Source organism: Dipodomys ordii, unplaced genomic scaffold, assembly GCF_000151885.1.
Source record: "Dipodomys ordii isolate 6190 unplaced genomic scaffold, Dord_2.0 Scaffold84, whole genome shotgun sequence".
Lineage (NCBI taxonomy): Eukaryota > Metazoa > Chordata > Mammalia > Rodentia > Heteromyidae > Dipodomys > Dipodomys ordii.
This window is the reverse complement of record NW_012267300.1, coordinates 4,407,924-4,419,421: the sequence shown is the minus strand read 5'-3', so window position 1 is coordinate 4,419,421 and position 11,498 is coordinate 4,407,924. Positions and strand designations below refer to the sequence as shown.

Sequence of the window (11,498 nt, the reverse complement as noted above, 5' to 3'; positions counted from 1 at the left end):
TTAGATCTAGGTTCAAGTTGTAGGGTAAATGTTTTTTTTAAAATTACATTTGAGATTGGTTTATTTTTGTGAAGGGCCTCTCAGCATCCTTGCAATCAAGCAGATACATCTGCAGAACAACCTTGAGCTATTTTTAGTGAGCATGTCAGACCTAGGCTTGAACTCAGGGTTTTGGTGCTGTCTTTAAGCTTTTTCCCCCTCAAGACTAGTGTTTTATCACAAGAATCACAGCTCCACTTTGGCTTTTTAATAGTTAATGGCCAGAGAGGTTTTAATACTGTCTGCTCTGTGGGCTTTGTGTCTGCATGGATTTAAGGAAAGCATATCTGTCCCACCAGTCAGTGCCATGGTCTACAGGCATCATAAGTTTGTAAAATTTGCTCCTTTTTGGAGTGCATCACAGAAAGCTATGACTGTTGGCTGACATACATTACAGCCAATTGTGGCAAGCATAAAGCTTCAGTCTTGAGGACAAAACAGAAGGTAAGAGAGAGGAGAGAGAAGGGGAGGGAGGGAAGGAGGGGAGAAAGAGAGGGAGAGAGGAAGAGAGAGAGGGAGGGAGGGAGAGAGAGAGAAGAGAGAAAGAGAAAGAGAGAGGGAGGGAGAGGGGAAGTGAAAGTTTTGGAGCATTTCCAAGCAGGGCAGGAGGGTCATCTGTATATTACCACAAGGGGGCGCCCTGTCCCCATTCACGGTGGTTTGAATGGGGCATTTTGTTTCATTCTTTATTGTCAGTGCTAAGGAAGAAACTCAGGACCTCACCCGTGTTAAGCAAATAGTTCCAACCCCTCCCAGGTTTTTTTTTTTTTTTTGGCCTAAATTCCAAGGCTCCTTCAATACTGAAAAAGCTTCTGACCAATGTTGAAGTCTACTAGTTTCTCCATCATTGTGACATTAGGTCTAAGAAAAAGCTCCCGAAAGAAGCTACTGTGCTATGAAAAAAAGATATATTCTCCATAGTAAGTAGGACTGTATTTTCCTTTCTCAAAACAGTAAAAGATTGGTTTTAGGATGAACCAACAGAAGTTTTAAGCTTCAATCACAAGGACGCAGTGTTATAATTAAACACCTCAGTGCTCAGCTCAGAGCCTGGAACATTCCTTTCTTTAGAGATCATGGATCCTCCAAGTCTGTTTAGAGCTCAGGGTAAAGTTCAGAGAATTCAAGAGCTCATTTTTTTACTTTTATATCATTTGACAAATAATCTAAGCGGCCAAGTGATACACTGTATTGGGGAGGACTCTGTGTCTCATGTTAACAAGTGACACTTAGGACTTGGAGGGCAGGAGCTTCTGGTCCAACCTCTGACACATCTACTCTCCAAGGTGTCCTGGGACCAGGCTCCCCTTAAAATGCAGCCTGGAGCAAACTGAGCATGTGAAAAGAAGGTGGGGGAGGGAGGGAAGTATGTGATATAAGAAACAAAATCAGAAAACCTCTCCATCCTAGAGAATCAATAGCATTAACAAAAAATCAGGCAACCATTGATAATTTACAACTGTAATCTAGCTAATCAGGAGGCTGAGATCTGAGGATCACCACTTGCTGGCTGCCCAGGCAGGCAAGTCCAGGAGACTCTTATCTCCAATTAACCAGCAAAAAGCTAGAAGTAACAAGAGTTCCAGCCTTGAGAGAAATAAAGCTCAGGGACAGTGCTTGAGTTCAAGCCCCAGTATTGGCAAAGAAAAAGAGATCTAACAGACAAAATATGAGCACAAGAGCAATATAAGCAACTCAGAATCATAAAACCCATCAGGATAAGCCTACCACTCTCTGACCTCTCTGTAGGTCTTGTGGGTTGCAGGAGACAAGGGAGCTGCTTTTCAAAGCACTGTGTCCCATAGCACCCAGACGGATGGGCCACCAGTGCAGCCTCTCTGAAGACCTATAGGATGCAGGCAAGATTCAGCAGAAAGAGCTTGTGGTAGAAACTGCAGGGGAGGGAAGTGGGAAGTAAAAATGATGCAAGAAATCTGTAGGCTTCAGATGAGGCCCAAGGGATAAAACATGACGGAGTTAGGGCAGAGGTTGCCCTGTGGCAGTAACAGAGCTCAAATGGCTCTTTAGAGTGAATTTCCTTGATAGTTTTAATTTGCAGTCTTAAATCTAGTAAGCATCTGGGGAAACCAGGCCCACCATCTGGGACCTGTGGATCTGCTCCTCTTTTTTTTTTTTTTTTCTTTTTGTAAAAGGCAGGATGACAAGGGACATCCAAAAGGCAAATTTAGGAGTCAGATGTGGACATTATTTTTGTTCTTTTCCTTTCCTTCCTTCTTTCCCTCTTTTCTTTTCTCTCCCTTTGTTTTCTCTTTCTCCCTCACTCTTCAGGGCCTGGGCGCTGTCCTTTGGATTTTTTTTTTCCTCCAGGATGGCACCCTAACATTTGGGCAACTCTTTTACTTCTGCCTTTGGGTGGGTAAGTGCGGATAGGAATCATATGGAATTTCTTGCCCAGGCTGGCCTCAAACCATGATTCTCTGAGCTAGGCTTATAGACACCATTGGTGTCTGGTCCAAATGTGGACATTTCTCAGAACTCTCCAAATGGTTGGGACAGGAAGCCAAGATGTCACTGTAAGCTAATATTTTATTGGTAGGTAACCGTTTGGGTAGGATGAGCTAAAGGATGATGGGAAGACATGAAAGTATAAATAAAGGTACAATAGAAAGGTTGGGTGAAGGTATAAATGAAGATAAATTTTACACCAGGACAACTTGACTATATAAAACCCTTTTACATGTGCTTATGGTTTGGATCTAGGATGTTCTCTTAAAGGCTTGGTCCCACTCATTGTAGTGGTACCTTTGGAAGGTGGGCATAGTGGACGATCTTCAGGGTCTAGGGGTGTGGCCTTTGAAGGAGCTGGTGGGATCTCAGTCTTTTTCTCTATTTTCCACTTTGTGGCCATGAGCTGAGAAAAGTTTGATATGATGAGAAGCTTCCACTCCGTGGTACTATCTCCACACTGAGGCCTCAAAGCGATGAGTCTGTCCGGTCATGGACAGAAATTTCCAAAACTAAAAGCCAAAACAACCTTTCTTTCTTTTTATAGTTAGTTACAGAAAGGCAGCAGATATAATTTCTTCATTTCCAAAAAGGACATCTATCCTTTGTGTTATCTTATTGATGAGGACTGTCAGGGTGCTCACTTTTGGACATTAAGTGGGACTGGCTGGTGTGGATTCTTTTTCCATGTCTCTTATGTCTTTTTTTCTTGCTAGAATAGGGGCCCTAAGGCTTTTGCAGTTTCACTGATTGCTAGGAAGTACTAGCTCTCATCTACCCATATTCATATGGGCAAGAAGGTATCATGAAGCAAGCTTGTTTGTTATACCCAGGCAAGGTGGGAGAGAGGCTCACAGAGTGAGTATTGATAGAAATTCTATATAGCCATTTGTAATTCATGCTGAAATATATTATTATTTCTTTTTATCCTTCTTTTTCCTAGTTCTTTTCCTAAACTGCTTAGACACTTATGTCAATAATTTGTCTCAAGCATGTTTTCATTGATAATAGGGATAAAATGCTATGTTAACAAGTAAAAAAACTTATTAAGAAAATGATCATCTTTGTGAGATAATTGGCTTACAATGTAGTTCACAAGAGCAGGAACTGTTTGTTTTTTTTAATTTTTGAAGTACTAGTTTTTAAAAAATTAAATCCAAGGCCTTATGCTTGCTAAGCAGGTGCTCTACCACTTGAGCCATGCCTGAGCAGGGCCTTTGCCTGTCATTTTCTAAATAGAGTCTCATGTTTTTGTCCTGCATAGCCTCCTATTTTCACTTTCCATGTAGTTGGGATGACAAGTGTCCACTATCATGCCAAACCTTTCATTGGTTGATATGGAATCTTTTTACCCAGGCTGGCCTTGAACTATGATCTTCTGGATCTCTGCCTCTCCTAGCTAAGATTACAGATGTAAAGGCACTTGTTGAACAGCTACTTTCAAAAGCACAATTAAGTCAAGGTCCTCATCTAGCCAAACTCTTATCTCATTTTTTTTCTCTGATGAGTGCAGACTACAGTCTTTTCCTTCTCCCTTACAGACCTCCCAGGAAGTCTGTTTAGTTCAGTATCCATGCCAACCCGGAATTGGCTGTTATACCAAGGCAGTCTCCCAAGCCACTCCCCTCCAAGGCAAATATGGTAGCAAAGGGTGCAGCATTTGCTTTTCCATAACACAAATGGACATAAGACAGTCCTACCTTCTCTCCAAATTAAGAGTATGAAAGTGGTGTGGGGGACAAGGACACAGCTCTCACAATTATAGAGTCGAGCATATCAGTAACTTTAGCTTAATTATTTAACACAACAAAAAAGGGGAAAACAGGTAATTCTTGCTGGAAAGATTCCCATTGTGCAAACCACGGTTATTTTTCTAGCCTTTCATACATCTAATTTTTCCATTTCCACTGTTTTAATAAAACATTGTCATCATGTGCATTGTGGTCTAGACATCTTCTGCAGGCAGCGTTTTCCATTTGTAGCAAAAATGTAATGTGTACATGCTTGATAGTGTTTTTGTAGGTTCTACAAATAACTGAGAGAAACCAACTGTCACCACAGAGTTAAAATATTTAATGACAAAATCAGAGTTTGCTGTAATAGTGAGTCAACAAAGCAGTGTTACTTGTCTCTGACTCAAACAGAAATGATGTTTGATATCTTAGAGCACTTCTAAAGAATTAATAATTGTACAGCAGACATTAGCGGCGTTACAATTCTGAAAATTAAAGAGTGAAACCTACCTCGAATATCCCTTTTTTTAGGGCATTCTGTAAAGAGTTTTACATAAATGCACAACTTTTACTAGCCACAATATTTAGACAGATTTCACTATCATTTTAAGTCTAACACAGAATTTTACATTTTTTTCAGAGCTTAAAAAAAGTTAACTACTCATCTTGTTACATTTTACAAATACATTCTTTAAAATGAAATAGTAACCTGAATAATGATTGCATCCTTCCTGTACACAGATATCTAATAACACTAGTGAAGAACACTACAGCTATGATCCAGGAAGAAGGAGGAACACTGGAACGTTTCTTTTCCTAATATATTGCCAATACAATCTGAAAAGTCTTTCACAGAAATATAGTTATCTCCAAAACTCATAGTGAAGTGCAGAAATAGAACAAATGAAATGTCTTCTAATAAGCTCAATGAATTGGTCCCAAATGATGTAATTTTTTTTTAGCAGTTTCTTCTAGTTTAGATTGTGTGAATATTTTGTATTTCAGCACCTTCTATGAAAGAATAGCAAAGAACTTTCTATGTATCATTGGGTTTGCTTCTGCAAGAGGCATGGCGTATGTGTTGGGCAGTAGTCAAATCAGACATGATAGAGGTCAAGGGCATTACCATGCCTGAAAACTAATAAAAAACAGGAAGCTATTAATACAATTTCATATGGGCTTTCCTTTCATTCCAACTATTTCCAACAAGTCTTAGGTCTAGAAAGAGAAATAGTAAGAAGGGACAGGCTGTGGACTACTTACATTGATGAGCAGTACCTCTCAGAATTCTGCAAGGAGGGCCAGTCTCGGGTTTCATGGTTTTCTTATAATCTCATGTTCAATACTTGAGATGCAGCTTCCCAAACACGGTTGTTACATAGCCTGCCACCAATTCTTGAGTTTAACTGATTGTCATGGGGTTTTAGGCTTACTCTTTCAATTGTTTATTCCAACAATTGGCCTCTGAAGCCAGAATTCAATCTGGAAAGATGGACACACAGGTCCTTGTGCATGTGGTGCGCATATGTGTCTGCGTGGTTTCTCACTAAAGTCTGGAAATGATACCTGTTTGAGTTTTGTTTTTTAAGGAAACATATACTTCTAATGGTACTCACCAAATGGTATAGTCATTGCTTCTCTAAATTGTTAAGACACCAAAAGAAAAGAATAAGATATTATGGTAAACATCTACACTTCGTATTTTTTTATAGTTTCCTTCAATTGGATCATCGCTTTAAGAACACTGAGACATTTGTCTCCAGCAAATCCTATCTCTCTTTTGACATGTACTGTCTGTGATTTTTATTTTCCCACTGATAACCTATCTCCCTCCCAGTGGCTACATTATCAGAAGAACTTAAGCTGTTTAAATTAGAATTAATAATCCCCAAGTCATCTTATACTGCTATATAAGAGGCTACAATACAGACCTAATTGGCTCAATGGACAAAGAGAACAAGAAGGAGTCTTGAACACTGAAGCATCCTGGAAATCAATGCATGGCAGTCAGGGCTGACATCGCTTCTGGGATGTGTAGCTTGCCTCTTAGTTTCATGAGCAGCAAGCACATCATTTTAGGTTTAATATTTTTTTGTGCCAGTACTGGGGCTTGCACTCAGGGTCTCACATGCTTATCTGCTTAAGGCTGGCACTCTAGAGCTGTACCCTCACTTCTATGTTTAGCATTTTAACCTTCTAGGAAACAAAAACTCCAGCCCCTGACTCAAGAACAACATGCATTGGAACAGTGTATGACTAGCCAGATGTAAGTCGCTCATGTCTGTAATCCTAACTACTCAGGAGGCTGAGATCTGAAGATTGTAGTTTGAAGCCAGCCTGGAAGGAAAGTCTGTTGAGACTTTATCTCCAGTTAAATAGCAAAAAAAAAAAATGTTAGAATTGGAACTGTGTCTCAAATGGTAGAGTGCTAGCCTTGAGCACAAAAGCTCAGAGGTAGCACCCAGGCCTAGAGTTCAATTCTCCCCTTTCCCCCCACATACACACAAGAAAAGAAGAAAGAAAAGAAAAATGTGACAGAAAAATATGGCTATTTCTATTCAATCTGACACCAATGTAAAGCTTTGTGACTGAAGTGTTAGGTCAGGCCAGGCAGGTTACAATTGCTATGATACACAGTCAAGAAATATAAGTTAAATTACATTAAATAAATAGATAACAACAAGAACATCCAAACCTCTAAAAACCAGATACCCAGAAACTAAAGGCCTTTTCTGTACCCTAGGATGGGTAGAAGCTTGTAAAGATGAAAAAGATTTTGAGTGTAGCATCTTTTCACATTAGCATTTACAGAGACCTTTTATCTGGATTTTTTTAATGTTTTTTTTTCTTTTGGTACCAGTACTGGGTCTTGAACTCAGGGCCTCATGCTTACTTGGCTTAGTTATCTACCACTTGAGTCATACCTTCAGTTCCTAGATAATCAATTTTGGACAAAAATTGAAGTTCTTTTCAACCTCTGTAATTTGAGACAATGACAAAAAAGAGAAAAACATCATGAAGAGACAGACTTTTAAAGTAAGCTTTTCCTTAGGCCTTTACTCTCAAATTTTTATCCTTCATATGGTAATTCTAAGTAATTAGCCTGGAAAGAAATAGCAGACATATTTAAGCTGCAGCTCAGAAAGTAGATTTCTATTTGTGTTTCTGATTTGTTTCTTTGAATGCTGGTGATGCTTCATGCAAACATTAATATGCAAAGAGCAAAATCTTCTAAGACTTCTATTTCCTCTGATAAACCCTAGTGTTTTCCACGATACAGACTTATGTCTCAGAATTTAGAGTAGAATTTAAATTCTACTCTTCAAATTAAGAGTACTAGGGAGAATGAGGGAATCCAGTCTCTGCTTGGCCTTTATTTTCGTTCTGTAAATATAACATCTGATGTCACCACACGAAGCTATCTTCTTGCTTATATCAGAGAGGAAAAAAAACACATGTTGGCAGTTTAGACCCATCTTAGTTTATCATTTGGTCCAAATTTCATATTTAAACTACAAAAAGAAAAATCTCTTAAAAAGGAAGATACATTCACTCACAGACACGCAATGGAGGAAAAAAAATAATCCAAATGAAGCCTGATGCTATTGTAGCAAGATTATTAGTGAAATGTATAAACACAACACTTGTTCATTCATATTAACATCTGAAATGAAAAACAACAACAACCAAAAAAATCGTCAATGTCCATATGTGGAAAAAAGAAGCAAGTGGAGGTCCAGAATTCTTGTAAAAACTGCTGAACAAACCCTTCTGTTTCTCCTAAGAGGGTCACCAGGAGGCAGTTTCTCAACATTTGTGCTTCATGGCCAGCTAAAGAGAGAGAGAAAGGGGGGGACAAGAAAAGGGAGACCTTATTATAAGCTCTTATTTGCTTCTCCATCCTTACTTTTATAAAGGTAAGAGTCTACTGAGCACTGATCACTTACCAGGTAATACCAGTTAACACTCAGTCAATCTTGCAACACTTTCCCAACTAGCTCCCTGGGCATTTTGCCGGTTATTCTTGCTTTTATTAATTCTGTTGGTGGATATGTCCACTGAAAATCCTAACTGGAAAATCCATCACACAGAACAAGTGGCTTTCCCTAGGGCACATTCTTAAATATAAGGATTTACTGACAATTCATTAATTGTATAAAAACCTCAACAACATGCAGACTCAATCAGAAAACACCTATTCAATATCCTGTACATTTAACCCAAACCAAAGGTAGTAAAAATTAAATTATGTTATGAGCTAGGACTGAATGATAGACTAAATACAAACCTGGATTTACTACTTTTTTTTATTGGTATTTGAGAAATGTAGTCTATTGAAATGTTGGATCTCTATAAATGGGAAACCCAAATATCACTGCATCATTCAGTAGTTTCCTCAGTTGGAGCTTATGCTGATGTGCTTAAGGAAATAAACAGGTAGGCACAGAGCATATATCATATCAAATCTTTAGCTAGGTATAGTGGAACATGTTTGTGGACCCAGCTACTCAGGAGGCAGAGATAGGAGGATTGTGGTTTGAGGTCAGCCTTGATAAAGTTACCATGAGACCCTATCTGAAAAGCAAACTAAAAAATAGCAAAAGAACTGGAGGTATGGCCCAAGTGTGGAGCACTAGGTCCTGAGTTCAATCCCTAATATTGCAAAAATGAAAACAACAACAACAAAACAAGTCTTATCCAGATCTTTGTTTCAAGGAACACATACAAGGCAGAACAAAGTCTGAATCATCATTTATGTGTTCAGAGTCTGACATGAAGGATTAATTCCTGTACTTAGGGCAGGAAGTGACTAGGCATCAAGTTCTGTGGCTCTGAGTTCCTCTGGGTAAAGAAGAGATAATGCCCTATAGCCAGAAGATGTATAGAAAGCCCTGTCCTCTGCATCATGAGCAGGTTTTCTGCCTCTTAGAACTGGCAGGAGCTCCCACTCATTTCCCCAGTGGATACTGGGGGTCTGTGTCATCCTAGAAGATGTCAATAGTCCATTCTTCCAGTAAAACCTAGTGCAATCATACATTTGTCTCCCAACCTTAGACCGTCCTCTAGGAGAAACAGTACCACTTCTGCATATGAGAGGCAGGAGTAGACCTAGCCTTTATTGGGAAGTTAATTTCTGCCTGGGAAACCTCATCAGAAACAGTCCCAGGTACCCCTGTCTGACCATATGAGTGAAGACCTCCATAGGCTTACCTGTCACGGTGATACTAAAGTTGTCTTGTCAGTTTATACAGTTGTGAGTATGCATGGGTTACCACACTAAGTGCTTGGGGTTTTGTTTCTGTTGTTGGCTAAGGTCTGGAGGAAGTTAGTTAACTTCTGACTTCAGACAGGATATGTGGTCAATAGAATCTAGTGTAGAACCCTCAGATCGGCCCCACTTGGTGGCCAGACTCTGAGCCCCTTTTCTGTCCGGCCTCCTCTTCCAGCTCTGACCAGAGTTCCATGCATTATTTAGCAATGAGGACCATCAAACAAACACAGAGCTGTTAAGCATTGTACATAATGAATACCAACCATAAATATTTGATCTGTGCCTCTGTCCTGCTATTCACTGAGCTGTTAACTTCCCATTAATGGGCTCACGCCAATTCCCTGCAGCTACTCATCTTCAGCAGCAACTGTGCTGCGATTCAACTCAAACCCTAGTTCTTATGGCAGCACACCTAGAGTGAAACTAAGAGGAGCTCCAGCTTGTGACCAGCTATGCTTTGTGGAAATACAGTGGATGGGATGATCTATTACTTGACATATTATGGTATGAAGGTTGTGTCTTTCCAAATTTCCCATGTTGATAATTAACCCTCCAGTGAGATGGTAATAGGAAGGTGGGGTCTTTGGGTAGAGATTAGATCCTCAGAGTGAAGTCTTTGTGAATATAATTAATGACCTTATGAAGATCGAGGGAGTGAGAACTTGTCCACTTTCCACGATGGGAGGACCCTGAGAGATCGCCGTCTGTGACTTGGGAAACAGGCCCTCAGTAACCACAGAATTTTCCAGCACTTGATCTTGAACTTTCTAACTCCAGAATTGTGAGAAATAAATTTCAAACAATTTCTATGGTTTATAAATTTCCAAATCAATGAATACATTTATATAATTTATAAAAATTAAAGCTGATCACATTTTGTTCCAGTAGCCCTAAAGGCCTAAGAGAGAGCTTTTTGTAGGAAGTTCTGTAAGTGTAGGTTTTAAACAGTTCCTTGGAATTCAGAGCTTAAGAAATAGAAGGTAGGATGGGAAAACAGAAAGAGTATTGGACTGCACAGGATCAGCATACTTGCTGCTATAGATTTATTGTATGACCTTGAACTTGTTAGTCATGGCTCTCTCATGCCTTGGCTTCCTCTTAGGTCTATAATAATTTCTCCAACTCTGTGGGTTAATTTAAATTCCTACAGGAATTAAAATTTTTCCTTTTGATTTCTTAATATCTCACAGAAAGGCTTTTCTATCTCTCAAAACTATCTGACCTAAGTAATGATAATAAAAATGGTTACCAGTATTAGGGAAATCCTCCCTTTTATTATGTGCTAGTGCTAGGGCTTGAACTTAGAGCCTGGGGGCTGTCTGATACCCTTCTCTTCTGGCCTAGAGTCCTAAGGGAAATAGCTATTTGTAGAAGCAAGAGATAAAGAGAAAGGGCCCACATCACTCTCTCGCTACTCACCTTTCCTTCCCCCACAAACAGGGCAGCTCCGTGTTCTTTTCAGTGACAAATGTCAGCTGAGGATGTCAAGGTGTGGGTAATGTGTTTGCCTGCTGACTCATTGCCCATGTGGGTTGTCAAAGCCAGGCACACATGGCAACATTGTGCTTTTTGGGGTAGGGGAAAGAACACAGGGCTGCTTCTATGGTAGAGCTGTGCTTTCCTAATGGCTGGGCCTGGGCCAAGCCTCCAGCTCTCCGCTTGTACAAGCCAGGCTAATTGGAGCTGCGGGGAGGGCTGGGGTGGTGGTGAGGAGGGAGAAGGATCATTTTCCATCTGTTCAGCAGGGCACAAGTGCCCACTTATCCTGAGGAGTTGTGCAAAAGTGATCCAACTCACTCTCCTACCTGGGTTAGGAGGGGTCCTGGGAAAGGTTACAAGGTCAAAGATGCTTTCCTATGGCTACCTCAGAAGGGGTGCCAAACTTTCTATCTGCAGTTGGGTGTCCTTATTCAAGCTGGAGTTTGCAGAGACTGTCACCTGGAACTTCTGGTCTCTGCTCAGCGCTGCCCACTCTTTATGAGTCAATA

The 11,498-nt window shown here is 40.1% G+C and overlaps 1 protein-coding gene across 1 annotated transcript in view; it reads right to left on the bottom strand.

Moving 5' to 3' along the window:
* Window positions 1–7,828: 7,828 nt before the first annotated feature.
* Stxbp6 (syntaxin binding protein 6 (amisyn)) overlaps window positions 7,829–11,498 on the bottom strand; it is a 261,788-nt gene continuing 258,118 nt past the window's right edge. The window contains exon 6 of the mRNA XM_013025356.1: window positions 7,829–8,069. Within this exon, the coding sequence (XP_012880810.1) occupies window positions 8,046–8,069 (24 nt within the window). The 3' untranslated portion in view covers window positions 7,829–8,045. The remainder of the gene's footprint in view (window positions 8,070–11,498) is intronic.